Genomic DNA, 18,316 nt, shown 5'->3' on the forward strand with positions numbered 1-18,316 from the left:
AACGGGCATGGCAGATAGTGAAAAAGGATGATTAAAATAAGCTTGCGAATTCTGAAATTTACTGTAATGTACTAAACCCAAAACTTTCTAATATATCTTAAGGTTTTATAACTAATGTTTTATTTTTACATTATCTACGCAAAAAGCCGCAAGAGACTGATCACCTCCTCTTCTGAAGACAGACTATCAGGTAGAGAGGAAAACTCAGGTTATAGCAAGGGAAGTGCAAAATATGGGGTACTTGTACAAAAAGCATTAGTAAAATAAGAAAACTCAGCAACAGTGGCCACGTCCTGGAGCATTTCTTGATAAATAACAGAAAAAGATGGCAACTAAGAAGGAAAAAATGTTATAGAAGGTATATTATGCATGAATTAGGACTTTGTCCAGGATGACGAGCATGTAAACGTATCACCCAAAGGAACAAGTTATACATCAGATCCAATTTAGCCAGAGGAAACTCTACTCCTTCTAAAGCCCACAGAGACTCTTTTATAAAATAAGTTCTGACCACCCAACTCTGTCTACTTCTCCCAATTACTGTCTGGAGGAGCTTCTCTCTCTCCAGGGACGATGGATGGGAATAATCTCCAATTATTAAAGCTGGCCTTTGCGGGAACCCTAATTTAGCGTATCACAAAGGTAGAAATGTCAGGTCACCAGCAGCAAGGTTCAAAATAGAGCTGGGACTCTGTCTCCCTTTAACTTTTGCATCTGTTCTTTTGCTAAGTTGCTGAAGTTGGTTTTCTAATTCATAATTTCAACCTATAGCATACAGTACATGACATCATTTGCACTTACTTGGAAGTAAAATACATCAAGCTTTGCTCGTTGCCGTCTTCATATAAGCCTGGTTTTGCATAACCCACTAATCCCATTTGCAAGGAATATGTTAAATGAACATTTATAGAAAATGTTTTAATCAAATCTCTACATAGCATTCTGATTATTATTACTTAAATGTACACAGGAGAGTAATTCAGACCCTTGTTTTCAGCCAGACAAAAATGATTGTACTATAAAAGAAGATCACTCATTTCTAATTAAAAAAAACCCAACCCTCCAACCCACTCTTCAGCCACAAATTCGTTAAACCTACAGGATTTTATGTATTATAGAAATGCTAAGTTGGTATTTTGAACATGCTCCTTTCATAATAAGTCTATTGTTTGCTTTATATTTTATTAGTCTTTGCACAGAATAATGGTAAATAGTATTTCTATCTGAGTATGTTCTGGAGTTGAATTAAATTCAGGACGAACAAAAGGAATGAGCATCAGCTCTGATAATTATTAGGATCAGCTGAAGCAAGGAGGGGCTGGGTGCATTCAAAATGGTTCATCCCTGTCATTAACTGCAGAAACCAAGCAGTCTGTTCTCAAGCTCTAAATGCTTGGAAAAAACCCTCTTTGTTCTTTAACACTTTTCTCACTTAGCACCTGCTAAAAATAAAGAGGTACATGCTTTTTGCAGCACCTTTCTGCATTCCAATGTGTTCAGCGAGAAAGAGAAGAACGGGAAAGAATTAAAGCCAACATTTTGGGGGAAAAAAGGGCGCACATTTTGTCTCACACAGTTAGAATACAGACCACTTACAGCAGGCTAAAACCTCCAAAGTTCCCCCTGCCGCCTTTTTTGTCTTCACAAAATATGGTGACTGGCCACATATATAAGATCCAAAAGTAGAGAGCTGTGAGGCTCGGTATATAATTCAATTATCATTATTTCTTCATACTATTTATTTTCACAGTGGAGTTTTCAGCACTAAAAATACGTATGTACATATAGTTATTTAAGATTTTCTGCTATGCCGGTGAAGACTAATTCTGCCAGAAAGCAAAAGAGACAAAGCTTATTCAACAAATCCCAACCTTTAAGCAACACTACAGAGTCAACTACTGTATAACTGTGAAACAGACAAGTTACATGCCCTTTTTTTGCCTAAAACCCTAAGGATGAAAAAAGCTAGGGGTAGCAGATGGAAAAGAGTAAACTGGCACTTTCAAGAATATTACAGAAATATTTTAAACCAACCAGGCTAAATTTAAATAAGACGACTTGTATCAATTTCCATTAAATTTAGTATTGCTATAGCTTGCCTGTGAACATGCTCAAATCTCTAAATCGAAAATGGTGCTCATTCCAGCAGGACTTGTTTTCAAGGGGATTTAAGGGGACTGATCAATGAGTAAAGACAATAAAGGGTATCTCTGAGGAAAGGCTTCCGGAGTAAGAACCTACTGACTAGCTCTGGTTCCATCTCTGAGGTGTAAGAGCTTCTTACTTTTAACAGAACGGAAACAATATTTTAAGAGTTAAAACTAAAGAAGTCATGGAGGAATTGAATAAGTAATGCTCCAACTGGAAGGCTGATGGGGTCTGTCTGCTTTTTGACGATCATCATGGAGAATTATTTGATATTGCAGTGGGGACACATATACTCTCTCTTAGACCCAAGCTGGTCTTCACTGGACCTGAATGAAATTCTGCAAAAGCAGAAAGAGTTTGTGCTTGAAAATGTCTTGGTACTATAAGTAACAAAAAGATTATTATTAAACCTAACATTTAATTAAAAGAAATCACTGCTGGAAAATATTTTTGACCCATGTTGTGCACTATGACTAAATTAATACTATGCTGTTAAAATATGATTCTTTCCGAAGTCTGAATGTACACTTAATTAAGTATGTCACAGAGAGCAGGTATGCCTTAATTAAAATTCCACATATAAAAGAAAAAACTGTTAATCTGACCATTCTGAAGGTATAATGTCTTTGAACATTGCAGGACTTTTTAGAACATGTAATTACATAACCACAAACCAAGAACTGCCAATTACTCTGTTTATGTGAATATTTTCATTAGTTACAAGCTAGAACAATCAGTGAATAGTTTGTATGTTGCAAAGCAGATAATTTCTAAGTCAGATCTCAGAACAATAAGGAAATTGATTCAAATCACTATTTGATTGTGTAACTCTACTCTCTGGATAATCTGCCTGTTTCTCCTTGCCTCTGCTAGGTAGAAGAAAGGACAAGAATGCTGCTTTAATCTAGATCTACTCTCTGCTTAACACGCTGAATCCTCTCACGTCAACAACCAGATACCTGTGATTTCTTAGCAAAAGAATTAACCGTTTGATTTCTTGCTAGACAGATATTCACCTTCTATGGACTACTACAAATGTGTACCTATGTAACATCTGGCTCAAGGATTTCTTGCAGCAGAGGTGAGGGTTTTTTCTGTTTCTAGAGGAAAGGCAGTACATTGCAGGACAGAAATGTAGAAAGTCCAAATTCCAATCTTACTTAAACACATACATGGAAACATAGCACACAGAAAATGGAAAAAAATAAGTGACTCTGTTTTCTGATCGTGGGGGTGCGATGCTGGCACACCCGCTATTACCACACGAGGTAAAGCTAATGAATACAGAGAGTCATTTTTCATAAATCCCATTCTGATAGACACATTACAAGTTGATAAACACATTACAACTTCCCATATGTTCCGACAAGTCTGAAGCAAATTGGTAATTCTTACTCATATTTTTGAATTTCATTTATTCTAACTAAAAGTATGTTTGGCAGAAAAATTTCAAATATCTTAGAAATAATTTTTTCCCCTCCTGTGGAGCTGGGATTTATTAATGGAATTTGTTCTTAGGAGTGGTTCACACAAAAGTCATCATTTATGGACACTGCCTGGAGACATGTTGGAGACTGTACATGAGAAAGATACATCATTCCTTTGTTTCAAATAATTATGTTTTCATTAACACAGTAAAGCAATCAACTATCAATTTAATTTTCTACTTTTAATTTGACATTTACAACATTTATTTCAGAGTTCCTGAATTAAAGTTTAATTCCCTTTTGAAAAAAAAACAACAAACAGTCCCTTCCAAACCCCATTTATTCTATATATTCCTCAATGTATGTCCAGGGCAACTCAAACTGTTTTTTCAGCTCACAGAGAAAGCATCAGAGAGGCACCTAAAAGCGTGAATCTCTTCCTCTAAAGCATTGATTACAAGTCTTATCAAGACATCGCTGCAGATGTAGTATAAAATTAGTAGTACTACAAGTAAACCTGCTTGTTCTGTTTACTCCCATAATATTATAAAGATGATACGAAGACCTCCAGTACTACCCAAGCAGTTTACTAATTTGGAGGTTGTCCTTATATCTGCCGGGGTTTGCAGAGGTGGAAACTGAATAATTCCCTCCGTATGTATTCATTCATTTTTAGCACATCATAATCAGCCAAGTCTCTTTCTGTCTCTGTCTAGTTAAACATTAAATACTGAACTCCTACCTACACCACAAGTGATAAATTCCATTTTTTTAAACTATTACTACGAATAGTACCATGCGTCTGGTTCCAGTGCTTTTTTCTTTCTCCTTTCTGTCAGTCTGAGCCTGTTTGAAATACTGTTGTGCAGTGGAGCACCAACCCGAGGGACAGAAGGGATCACCCGAGGACTGAGGGAATATGGACTCTTTGAATCCATTCGTCAGGTATTAAAAAGATAATTGACAACCTCCTGGTATAAATCAAATTCTTGAACACTTTGTCTCTGCTTTCTTCATATGAGAGTCAATCAAAGAGAGTATATGGATGTTTACTATGAGGTTAATCACTAGACAGTAATTGCCTGTCTGTACTGATCAAATAAATCAATTCCATACAAAAGAAGAAATATTAAGAGATCCTGGATTTTGAGCTTAAATATGATTGATTACTTGAATTCTCTCAAAACAACATAAACAATATGATTTCCAGACTAATCTACTACAGAAAATTACAAACCATAATTCACTATAATTTGTGATAACAGAGGGCAAATGGGATACATCGAAATAGAAAGCAAACTTTTCACCATAAAAGGAAACTTGCAATTTACCCTAATGCACAACATAAGTGCTGTTACTAATTGTTGGTGTGCAATATATTTATATATTAGATACTAAAGAGGAACAAGAAAAGCCCACAAAACTCCTTTTCTAAGATTTGTTTCTCAGTTTATTAGGTATTTTGAAGGTGCAAGAACTTATAAATGCAAGCATCTTTTATCAGCCATATGGAACTAGTTCACCTCCAGTTTGCTAGGAAAATCCTGTTTCTGCCTTCTTTTAGGGAATATACTGTGGAACTACACTACATTACATAGATAATGATGTACTCCAATGTCATCCTATAATCCTAGAGGCTAAATTTCTACCTTAGCTATACACTTCACATGTTTGTAAAACAGAGGTTAGAGGTCTGGCGAGGAACTGGAAATTTAATGGAGCATTCTTCATACTGTTCTGCCTCTCCGGACATTATTATTACAGTATATATTTTGTTTACATCTGTGATGGATTTTACATATTGATACGGTAGTTTTATATGCAGATTATATTAAATGCATCTTCTTCAAGTGCTGTTTCCTAAATTGTAGAGTTTAATTATGTTACATAATGACTCTGTGGAACTTGATACTTCAAAACGTTTTTGAAGCCAAGAATAAATGGATTAAAAAAAAATAATCAGACTAATGGAGAATAGGTTATTTGGTAACCACAGCACATGACGACTGAGATGAGGAAGTTCTTGAACTATAAGCTACAGCAAGCTGGGAGAGAATACCAGAGGAAAACTGCTACCATCCTTCAGTGACGCGCTGCTCAAACACTAACCCCTCCGTACCTGTCACCCAGGTGCAATGGTCCCACTGGGTTACATCTACTGCTGTGGGGTTGTAGCTACAGCTATTCTTATGTCCCAAGGCATTTAAGCACGTGAAGAAGTGTGATAGACTTAATGATCTTTTCTTCTGTTAGAGGTAGTGCTTGCTGAAGTTACCTGTTCTTTCACCGTATTTTCCATTCAAAACCAAGACCTACCCACACGCTTTTGGAATAGACCAAAACTCCGCCTTCTTCAACATGTTACACATACTACTGTGAAGTATTCAGGACAGCTTTAACGTATCAACCGTTCACACCTAGGCACACAGCAACGTGGTTTACGTAGGTATAGTGACTCAAATAACCGCAACTCAAACCACAATATTCAATGTTTGTTCTAAATATGAGAGATAGCAAGAGCCTGTAATTACCTGTAACGGTTAATTCCGTAGTTCTTCTGACAACAAAGTATCCATATTTTAACTCGCAAGTGTAATTTCCAATGTCATCCTCTCTAACTTCCCGAATGACAAGAGTGTCCTTTTTAAACGCAATACTCGATCTCCATGTCTTTGACTTGCATTCCTGTTCAAAGATAATATAACACGTCAGTGACTGTGTTCTTACACTGAAACTGGTCCGCTGTTGACAATGCTGCTCAGAGCCAAGGCAGCTAGAAAAAAGTCTTTCGATTGACTGTCACAAAATATTTTACTTGATTATCTTAGCATACTCACTGTTTATACAGTAATGGCTTTTTAAAAAATATTAAAGTATAAGAGGTTGAGTTCATTCACACAAACGCTGTCAATGACTCTTAAAAAGCCAATCTTTTGAGCTTTTGTTTAAGAAGCCAGCCATAGTTTTAAATTTGATAAAACTTCAGGTATTGATTGTATTACAAACACAAAATCCAAGATGAGTGTAAGCAAATAATTGGTTACACACCTCCTATCTTAGACATGCTGTCAGTTAATTTGGCCAGAATCCTTCTAGGCCACCAGTTTTTACTTATTAGATAGCATAGTCTTGTGTACCATATTTAAAAACATTTATGTTATCAGGTAAATTATCAGACTTTTAAAAAATAATTTGAATGCGTGCCAGCGCATACTTAAACTAGGACTTCCTATATACGCAGACATCTGTAGATGCCTGTGTAGGCAAAATACACAGAATCTACATTTCAGATTTACTGAACTGTTTGGGGACTTTCAATTGTGTGCATTAAGTACTAAAGTACTGAGTATTTATTTCCTGCACGGGGTAAGAAACGCAGAGCTCAAGCTGCTGTGCAGGGAAGTTCTAGTGTGCTGCCCAGAGGCAGCACTATTTTAAAGAACTTGGCCCTTAAGTAACGGTCTGGAAATCAGGACACAATTTTGAAATAAAGTTATTGATAAAAACAATGAGATTACATTTGCAAGTAAAAGCTAACATGTAAAGACCAAAGTTTTGGAAGTCTTTGCTGGATTTTATGCTGCAAAATTAAGCCATTCGTTCAGATAATAGCAGGCATAGCTATCCTATTTATGTCTTTCCAACTAGAGTTTACGTCTGAGTTTTTAGAAACACACTCTTTAGCCTGGTATAGCACAAGCAGTTGCTGTATAAGTAGCTCACATGCCTTTACCTTAGCATATCAAACCAGACTGGTAACACTTTTCTTTTTTTAGCCCTCTTGTGAGCAAAAAGCTGCCAATTCTTTGTGACATCCATAAATGGATATTAAGAAAATACCAGCTCTAAAGTTTACTAAAGGAAGGATTTGAATCTCTCTCTCAGTTCATTCTTTTCTATCCTTGATTCTGTTGTCTGTTCTTAACACATTTTAAAACAATCCAAACTTCATATCATACATAGATCATAAAAATCATAAGAACATTGCATAATATCTTGTTGAAGGAGAAAATCTTTTGCATTCCTTACCTTATACCACAGAATTTCAGGCTCCCTAAATGGAAATAAAAAATCCTCAATTTCAGGGCATGAGATTTCCTTGCTTTTGCTAAGTTCAGCTTTTTCAAAATATTTCATCTTTGAATTGTAGCAGAGTCCGGTGTCATTTTCACCCACCGTCAGCGAAATGGACACTTTCATACAGTAAGTTGAGTTTCTGTAATGCAATAAAAATAGAAATAAAAGTCCAACGTGGAAAAAAATAATAAATGCCAATGTACATGACATTGTTTTTAAGTCATTATTTTCATTCACAAGCAAAAGACAGAAAATCAGACACTGCATTTTGTGTGTATTTTATAGCTGCTCATAATTTTACTTCTTTCTCAGCCACTAACTACAATATTTAGAAGGCGTTGGTCGGCCTTACTCTACAACTCCAGGTTTCTCTCTCCTTTTCATCAAACCCCTCCTAACATTACTGTCCTTACTGTGTATTTGAGAACAATTTCCCCCAAAGTAAATACGGGATAAAAACTCCAGGTACTTATCAGTGAAATTAGACAACTGACATCCCGACAGACACCGTTCCGACAGCTCTCCGGGACGAACAGATCCCATTGTAGTACCACGGGCAAATGCCAAATCCGAACCGAGCACCACACCAAGAGCCACCTACTCATCAGATCTGAGCGTGCTTTAAAGTGGAAGTGGAAACTTTTTTGCAGCCTTTAATTAAAATGAATCTTGTGACCCTTCCAATTATAGAAAAAACGGATGTTTTAACCTAACAGACTGCTAACTCGTTTACCTCAGCCTTCAATCCCCATACTCCCAGGCCAATATGTTGCTTCTGCATTTTCTATAGCCATCATCAGTTCAGGCTCTCTCCTGAAACCTGTTACTTCTCCTGCTGCTGGATGTTGATACGCCAGGCAGCCGGAGGTGAGGGACCATCGCCTGCCTTCCCACATTTCACTATGCACTTTCATTAGGCTCAAAGACAAAATTACTTGATTCCCCCCCCCCCCCCCCCCCCGTTTGAGTTTCCAGGTGGGCAGCAAATGAGTGCGTAAAGTTGAGCTCTCCCCAGGAACACAGTGCGACAATGCAAGATTTCTCTCCTACTGTTTTGTAAATGCATTTGACCCCTGATCTGCTGAAAGAGGATCCTGCAGAGAGCACTGAGGAAACATTCATTTTCTTGTTTCTATTCTCAAACTCTATGAGCCGATTGCTGATTTACAACACTCTCATGTGTATTGGACATGGCAGAATATCAAAGATGGCTGCATTTTCTCATTCTCTTTAGATTTCTTAATATCTGTTTCTTTTTCTGTTCAAGAAGAGGGGACAGAAATGCCTAAGGACAAAGAATACGAGGAATTTCATTCAAAGAACTCTATGGCCCCATTTTCTAGAGAAAATGTAAACCTGAAAAGGAAGATATCTAAGTCACTATCGAATTAGGGAATATTCTTCCAAATGTAAAATCTGGAACAGAATGACCCTTAGCTATGCAGCTAATTCATGGATTTGTAAGGAAAACAAACACAAAATTAGTTCCTTATAATGAAGCTGTAAGTATAATTTATTACCCCATTCAAGAATCTGGCAGCTTAAAGCAAATAAAGTTGTTTAAACTTTATGCAAAGCAAAGAATGCATCCACTGAATATGGATCTCTCATGCTCCTTTTAAGCTGTTTAAGAGCCCATCACCTTTCTTACCTGTACATGTAATTTAAAAACATCCAGTATTTTAAAGAACACATTTTATTACTGCACATTATGCCATTCCTCCATTAAGGTGCTACTTGGAATACTTATTTATTATGTGGCTTGAAAACATCATAAGTAGTCATCCAAGCTAGTTTTTCCAACTTAGTAAAATAATCTTGCTCTGTTCTTGAAAGACTTATCCCTTGGAAATAGGAAGATGGTCTAAACAAACCATCAAGCTCTGGGGGTCAAGAGTACAATAACCAGATGAGCGGATTCCATTACTGGACAACAGAAAGCAATACATAGGGAGGTATATGTTATTTAATTTGCACATTTAAATGTACTCTTTTATTCTTTCCCATGTGTTTGGGCATTACATTGTGTTCATGTTATTGAATCTCATGATTTAAAAATTTCTAGAACGAGCTGGGATAAAAAAAAAAACCAAACACCAAAACCAAACAAAAAACCCACAAAACCCACTTAACTGTCATCCCATTCTCTGAGGAAGCAAAATTTTCATATATGTTTTTTTGTCTTCCTGCAGTTTTCAGAGTGAATTGGCCAAAAAATCTGATTTATGTTTTGGTCTACTAAGAGCTCTGTTCTGCAACAGTGGTAATGTCAATTGCCAGAGCTAGAATTCCTTCTGAGGCACATCCAAGTTTCCATCGCAACAGCAGATCCCTTACCAGATGCAGCTTAGGCTTCCTGCTCTGTAAGAAGAGAGGTATTTTGGAAATTTCTCAGAATGTTTAAACCCATTGTTTGAAGAGGATGTTGGTATTTAATGACTCAAAGTTGTGTGTGTCTTATGATTTGAGTCATATGGATATAAACCTCCTGCAGACAGAAGCACAAATTGGCTGAGCTTTAAGGTAATTATGCTCTAAACTGTCAGCTATAAGGTACTGAAACATTTTGGGTGGATATTTTGCCAGCTGAGTTCCCTAACAGAATTTTCTCTCAAAAGCCCGAAGTATCATCAAAAGAACTTAAAGCTCCAGGTGCCCCCCGGTGACACAGACTTTCTTATTGTGACTCTAAATACTAACTGCACTGTCAACCTGACTCACCTCGTACTCTGTGTCAGAAACCAAGGCTGTTGGGATGAAACAAAACTCAAAAAGAACGATACAAAAGGTAGAGCAACACAAACAGTATGAGCAAAGGAAACCAAGCTAATGGGCTCACAGAACAGAAAAAGAGAAAGAAAATTAAACAGTCCCTAGGTGGGAATGAAGGAGGAGGAGGTGAAATTGCTAATTACAACTGGAGCATGATGGAAACAGTAGATGTGGAGCCCCTCAGCTAGCAGAAAAAGTAGCAGGCAGCAGAGCCCTCCAGCAAGCATGCATACACTGCAGAGGCTAAAAAATGTTTGTGTGTTCCAACTAAGAAAATTTGCCATATGTCTCTTACTGGAGGCACCAGATCATACAAACAAAAAAACCAACAAAAAAGTATGTCATGAATTTAAGGAAATTTTATAAACCAATGGAAACCCAATGTTACATTCATTATTAAGAGCAAATGCTGCAGACAGTTTTTCTCCTTTTGCTCTCCAGCGTGGTCCAAACTGTGGATCTTTATCACCAGGCAGCTACACTTCAAAGCAGTACAAGTCTAAAAACTCAAATCTGCAACAGCTATTCAGGTAATTAAAATCACACAGGTTACAAATACATTGTAGAGGAGGTACTAGAACTCCCTGTATTTCCTCATTCTTATCCGCAAGACTAAGTTGCTTATTAGGACTCGGAAAATATTCATCCACCTGCTACCACTGATGAATAAAAACTATTTCATATGGTACGACAGAGGGTGTCCCATTGTTTGACATGGACTCATGCGGTCATCTTCACCCTAACGTGTCATTTATACACTATTAGTCTATAAGTAAAAGCAAGATAGCAATCATAGCTACTAAATATATTGATTCCATTACAGGTCTTTTACTTTTGTAGCCATTTATCATCCTTAACATTTTAAAGCCCAGTAGCAACGGATGTGTGATTGAATCCTGTGATAACAATAGGACAGAAGAGTGTATAAATGGCTTAAATTCTCCGTGACTTCTATATCCCAGGAGTAGTTGCTCTAACGCCCAGCTTTCCACAGTTCCCTTGAATCAATGGTTCACCTTTTCTTATCTAATATTATTTAAACTCTTGGTTGTGCAGTAGCCATGTGAAAGCACATAGAGCACCAACTAACACGAGCCTGTTTGAATAAGAACAGGAGACTTCTGCTTTTTACCCTTTCCTCTGCATGAAATGACATCCACCTCACCGGTTCATCAGTACCTTTATCACCTTAATGTTAGCTGATCTGCAACTGTCACAGATGTACATTCAAATATAGGATATCTGTCAGATGAGATACCTCGATATTGACACCCTGTGCTAGAGAAGAGTGCGACGGAGAGAAGAGCAGAAAAGCTCTACATCGAAAACTAAAAGAAGGCGGTTAAGTTTGCAGAAGAGCATGAAGTATGGAAAAGTCTTGTAAAGAAAACAACGGTACAGCTGAGTAAAGAGGAAATCTTGATGAAAAGCAGGAAAATGTAGGTTAAACAACCACAAATACAGCCACATTACAAAGTCTCTCAATTCTCCAGACAGTGACCCAGAAGTCAACACCCTGAAGACGCTGCTTGATTCATGACGCAAGTTAGTAGTTTCTAAAATAAGATCAATTTTTATTTACAGTCTTCTGAGATTCTCAATTACTATATACAGCTATATTTTCCTTGAATTAAATGCAATTATAGCAATTTGTAATAGACGGGCCTCTGCAATACTTCACTCTTACGACTAAATTAATTAGGTAGACTGAATGTCAAAAAACTTAGCATTGCAATTAACTATTTCTACAAAACAAAACTTGAAATAATTATTAGCCACTGAAACTGTTTTATGACTATCACACATTCATCAGCTCAAGGAATTGCAGTACTTGTTGCTATTTTAAAACTTCATTTTTCATATTATGCAATTATAAATTAAAGTGAGCCAGTGGAGTAAAGCTTTTCATGTACCTACATAAGCCATGCTTTAGCATCAGTATAATTATCAACACTAACATTATCAAAAGGTTTTCTTCAAGTGAGCTTCTGAGCTGAAGAACCTCCTGACATTTTGAAGATTTCTTTTCCTTTCTGTGTTCCTTTTCTCTGCTTGAACTGACATCCTCTTTGGGATGCTGTTTCTTTGAGATGCAGGCTCGAAAATACACATATGCATTTCATGTTTTTTCTTAATTGAAAAGAAGATGGTCAAAGTAGAAAAAAAACCAACGGAATGCATCTTGCATTTTAGGTATTTAGTCTAGAAGCATGGCCCACCTTCTTCATGTGGATCTCTACACAGCGGAAGAAAAAGACAACTAAAAAACACCTACAGGAAAGTCTGTGTGGAAAAGTGTGGGACTGTCCTGCTACAGTATCATCTGTCTCTGTTGTTGGTCATGTCTAGCAAAACGAAGACTTTTGTGAAGTTCATCCCGAAATAGCTATGAAATCAACAGTGCCCAAAGATCTATAGACTACCGGGATGTACAGGTAATATTCTCTAAATATTTTCAAGGTCTTAGCTTTGGAGTATTTTTTCATATCTGGAAAGGCAAAGACATATGTATTTCACATCTAGGTATTTTTCTTTGGATCAAGCACTGTGATTATAAGAATATCATAGAGGATACGCTTTTGATCACTATCAGTCAATCAAGTAGCAGAGAAGAAAATGTGAGCTGTTGGCAAGAATCATGAAGGGTGAATGGACCTGCAAATACAGAACTTCCACTAATTAATACAAGGCTGAGAGCTTGTCTTTAAATACTTGTGAAGTGGGTCCTTATTGAGTACAAATGATAAAAGCATACAAAAGATGAAAGCATACATCTAAAATCTTATTTTCAATGGATTTTTTTTTTTTTTCTCTTTTTAAAGAAAAAAAGGCAGAAGTCTGTACTATAATCCAAAATATCCATGAATGGACATGGATCAACTTTCAAACCTCAGACAAAAGTCTATACAAAGAACAGCTTTGAGAAGCTTAAAGAAGGTAGAACTTTAGGAGTAGAAAGATTTGAGTTGAGAATGAGTTTGCTCTAGTAAGATTAGATTATCTTTGTTGGTTGTTTTAATTTCTTTGGGGTTTTCCAAATGCTTTGCATTTACAAAGGCACGACAAAAACATCTTTCTGCTTCATAAAATCAGGTTATTAATCTTCTCCTCTAATACTAAACAACGTAACACATAACTTTAATGCACTCTTAGAAGAAAGACATGAGAAATAATTTGAAGAATAAATAAGACAGGATGTTGGAAAATTCTTCACAGCAGCCTGTGAAAACAAATTTCACACACAGCTGAAAATTAACATTTTCTCAGTCTACCCCATGTGAAAGAATGCAAGGAATATGGATTAACCATATTTTTCTAGAAAAGCAGGACACTTGTCTTCACGTTCAATATATACCTCAATTCTCTTTTTAAGGGTCAGTATATAAAAATCTCTTATAACTGATTTCTATCCCCCCCCCCCTTTTATAGTTCTCAGGAGGTTTCATGGGTTTTTTTCACCTGCATTTTTCATTCTATTCTGCATTTCACCTGTAAACAAGAATTGATTACACAGAAAGCATCTCCTTTAAACTTGGTGAAACACAAAGCAGAAGAGAGAAGAAATAGGGATGGATTTATCACTTTGCAGAGAAAAAAATATTTCTCTCAAAAAAATGGCATTTATTGTCATTTAACAGTAGGAGGGAGGAAAAAACACACACACTAAACCCCACAAATTAACTTCCGAGCCATCAAAAAACATTTCAAATAAAAAAAAAATAATAGGCACATTACCAATAAAATAGTAGAAATAAATCTCTTACAGATCACATATTGAGTCACTATACTAAATTCCTTGTCAGGCAGGCAATAGACAAGAGTAAACATTACGCTTCCAGGTTAAGTTAAACTTTTAAAAGAGAGCGGTATATAAAAGACATCTGTGTTTTTTTCGTTTGGCTTTGCTTTGCATTTCTGTGTTGCGTGTGAGCCTGCTGAACATATGTGGTCAGGAACATTCTGCACATCACCTTCAGGCTCTACCTTTTGCCAGGCTGCTGAGTTTTCCATGCCACTGGAAGATACAGAATCCCACAACACTGGATGTGGGATGTATGTATGGATTTTTTGCCCTCGCATGGAAACTATCCGGGGGGCAGCAACTTATGCATCACCACAAGAAAAATCAGGGCAGGAAATTTTTCCTGTATTTCTAAATTCTACCATGTCAAATATTTCCAAGACTTTTCTGACCTTCATATAAGATGTCGCAATTACATTTTTGTACACTTACATATGCTTAAGAAGGGTCTAAAATAACTCCTGAGTATAAAGACTGGTTAGCACTGCCTGTTGCAGTAGTGTTAACACCATTTTGAAATTAATACTTTCATAGGCTTGCCACCATGCAAAAACCTGTTTCTACTTTCCCTATCATTAGAGTAAGCAAACTATTAAAAACAAATAAAAAAATAGACTCAGGCAGAGATGAGATATTCATCGGCAGTAACATTAAAAAGCTTGGTGGTTTTGACAAAATGTGTTACTCGAGACTTTTTTTTTTAACACTATTGTACATAGTCCAATGTGGTATCAGTTAATCCAATACAAAAGTGTCAATACATCTGCACAAGATGAAAATACAACAAGTTATTACATTAGGAAAGAAAAAAAGAGACACATGTATTTTAATTCCTACTGTTATACTCAATTTTGTGTATAATAGTGCTTTAATATGTAGCACATAAAAATTAAAAGCCATTGTAAATTCTATATAAAAACAAACTAAAGGAGGAGGTGACAAAGTTACTAGAAGTCTCACAGTCACTGTAATGTTCAATGGTTAATGGTTATTAATACGCTAGAGACTCAGCCAAGTTGCTAATTTCTGTGTCCAGGAAGAGAAGGAACAATCAATCTGAATGAAATTTATTTCATTTTTGATACAAACAGATAATGAAGAGAATCATCACAGAATACTAGTAATTAGTAATAACATTACTAATAGTTTTTTTCATTAATTACCACTGACTAGTGATACTTGTACCATGTTACCAAATGCAGTTATATTTAAAGCAGTAACAGCTCCATTTAATCGGAATTAAGTTACATTCAAATGCTACAATATTATTAACTTTTCCATACACACACAAATGTATCCTAACTGTAATTCTATCCGACTTGCTACATTTGTATAGAACCATTAAATTTAAAAGAGGCTAAAGCAGCCATACTGCCCATCTACCGATGTACAGATTTGTGTTATAGCAGCCGAGAGCCTGTGGGGCAGAGTCACAAAGAATCGTAATATTAAAAGAAGATCCCCCCCCCCCGATGTCTAATCTCAGATTTTGCCTATTCTCAGTCAGTCTATCTGCTGTGATGTGGTTGCTTTGAAAAAATGGCCCTGGGTAACCTGTATTGGCTCAACTAACAGCTTTAACTCACTTATCGCATGATACTTTTGGGGGGTGGGATGTTCTGTTGTTTGTTTATTTGTTTGTTTCTGAACACGGTAATAAGAAGAGTTGACAAGCCAGTCAGTGAATTGTAGCCTACTCTGTCCAGTCACAAACGTTCACATGTGTAAAATTAGCTAGAACCTTTTCCTACATACAAGTGAAGCTTTTCATTTACCTATTTTATTCAATAGATTTTCAAGCAGTAAAAAAAGGAGATCTAAACAATACAAAATACAAAACCCAGAAGCAAGAAGCTGTTTGGGGATTTTTTTGTTTTAAGACAACAAATCCATTTAAATCAAATTTATCTGAAAAAGAAATTAAATTAGCAGGTAACTTATCGGAGAGAAAAAAAGAGGAGGAGGAGGAGGAGAAGACACAAGGGAGAAAGACAAGAGAACACACACAGAGCAAGAGTAGTTTCTCTGAAGTTTAGCACTTACAATATTGACATCTACATTTAAAGGAATTTCTTAGAGAAATAGACACTTAAAGCATAATTTCTGTATAAAATACATCTCTAAAACGGGCCAGTTGGGTTACTCTCACGAAACTCCGCTTTTTGCCTGCACTGAATAAAACCCGGTAATTGTCAGCCTCCTCCTCAGCCTCCCCACGGAGAGCTCGGCGGTGGATTTCTACAGCTTGGTGGATTTCTACAGCTCGGCACTCCCCAGGCAGCATCCCTCATCGTTCCTATTCATGACAGGAGGGAAACTGGGACTCCGTCCGTTCTTGTCCTCTCCCGCGCGTAGCCTTCACCGGCAGGACAACGCCGGCGAGCATAGCGTGTAGCTTAGACCGAAGACACGCCGCCTCTGGGACTAAAAAGAAGCGCCCTTTGGAAAAGTCCTCCCCACCCTCCTGAAGAGGGAATTTTAACCCAGCCCCTGTTTTGTGTGGTTGTAGGCTGCAGCCAACTTGCTTTAAATGGGAAGAAGCAGTTCCGCTCATCAGAGGTGTGGAGGGGAAGACTATCTAGTACACAAAGGCAGCACTTGAAGGAGAGATGAAGAGGGCAGACAGACCCCTGTTGATCCCGGCATTGATCACCAGGCACAACATCGTCTTTCTGCCGTTCTAAACAAGGTGTGACGGAACCGCTGTGCAATAACGATACCCGCAAATGCAGCCAGACCCTCTAATAATGTTTTTCATTTAAGACGGCAGTCTTAAGTCTTTGCATTCCTCTGCATACCCTTTACTTCTCCTTCATTTTCAAGGGATGTCATACTTGAAGTACAGGGCCTGTCATGACACTGGATTTTTGCAGGGTATATTACACACGATGACTAATCGGGAAGTTAACTGGCAGCAAAGTAGACATGTATTTTCAGTGTACATCATGAGAGCAAATTCTTTTTTTACCCTTGCAGTAGCATTACTAGAAAAATTGCAGGTTTTGCATTAATAGAAATCAGTTATTTGTACTGAATTATGTTACAGTATTATGCTATTTACCAGGGTAAACACACTGGAAAGCAAACTGGAAGCAAAAAACCCTCTTTTATGTTTCGCCTCGTCATACAAGCTGAGTTGGGAAAGCAATTTTATCGCCAACTCCTCCAAAACTGGACATTAAAAAAGAAAGTCTGAGAAATGCCTTTTCTTCACAGTATTTTAAGTTTTACTAAGTAAACTTGGCCACTGATGTCAATATTCACTTTCTATAAACGGTCCATCCCATTTCAGGGAAAAACTTTTGTTGACTTCATTAATTAGGGTTTTCATGGTTTTGTAGACACAATTTGGTCCTTTTTCAGTCCAACTAACTACCATTAGAGTGGTTTGGATGCCTGAAAGCTGGAGAGAAAAGCATCCATTCAAGAGAAACACAAAACCACATTATTGATAAGCTACTTGCGCTCTTGGCCAGTGGCTCCAAAGGCTCTTTGTGAGGTTTAAAACTTTCGCACAAAAAATTTTCAAGCCTTTAGAGACCAGTGGGGTTGTTTGAGGACACGCCTGAGGTTTTGGGCCACGGGGCGAGGGAGGAAGGCCAGCGTACGTCCCCTGCTGCAGCCAGAATTGCTGCCGCGCAGTGAGGTCTTCTTGGTGGCGGGGTCTGATGCCCTCAGCACTCTGCGGCTTCTGGCCCATTTGTTCAGTTTTCTCACTTTTTCTGCAAGGTTCCCTTTTGTTGTGTGTAGTGGTGGTTGGTTTGTTTTTGTTTTTTTTCCTCCCAAACTCTGGGATGGCTGGCTCCCACACTCCCTGGCTCTGGTAGCTGAAATCACAGATTGCCTTTTCCACAAAGCTTCCAGAGCCAACAGAGCCGCAAGTGCTGGGGCTGCAAGAGCTGCAGGAGCGGGGGAAGAGAGAAGAAAAGTGGAGGGAGACAGACAGAAGCCGGCTGGAATTTTCCTCTGCGCCTTCAAAATTATCTCCTGCTTCCACACCCCGGGGGGCCAACCCAGTTTGAAAACTGCTTGTGACCTCAACGGAATTACATAAGCCCTGATTTCTTCCCTCAAGGGTCACCTAATTACG

At 37.5% G+C, this 18,316-nt stretch overlaps 1 protein-coding gene across 1 annotated transcript in view; it reads right to left on the reverse strand.

Moving 5' to 3' along the window:
- The window catches only part of IL1RAPL1 (interleukin 1 receptor accessory protein like 1), a 729,989-nt gene that overhangs the window by 262,013 nt on the left and 449,660 nt on the right, over positions 1–18,316 (reverse strand). Inside the window, exons 4-5 of the mRNA XM_049834719.1 lie at positions 7,605–7,791; positions 6,107–6,260 (exon numbers count right to left, since the gene is read on the reverse strand). Of these exons, the coding sequence (XP_049690676.1) occupies positions 6,107–6,260; positions 7,605–7,791 (341 nt within the window). The remainder of the gene's footprint in view (positions 1–6,106; positions 6,261–7,604; positions 7,792–18,316) is intronic.

The sequence above is a fragment of the Accipiter gentilis genome, chromosome 32, assembly GCF_929443795.1.
Source record: "Accipiter gentilis chromosome 32, bAccGen1.1, whole genome shotgun sequence".
Taxonomy (NCBI): Eukaryota; Metazoa; Chordata; class Aves; order Accipitriformes; family Accipitridae; genus Astur; species Astur gentilis.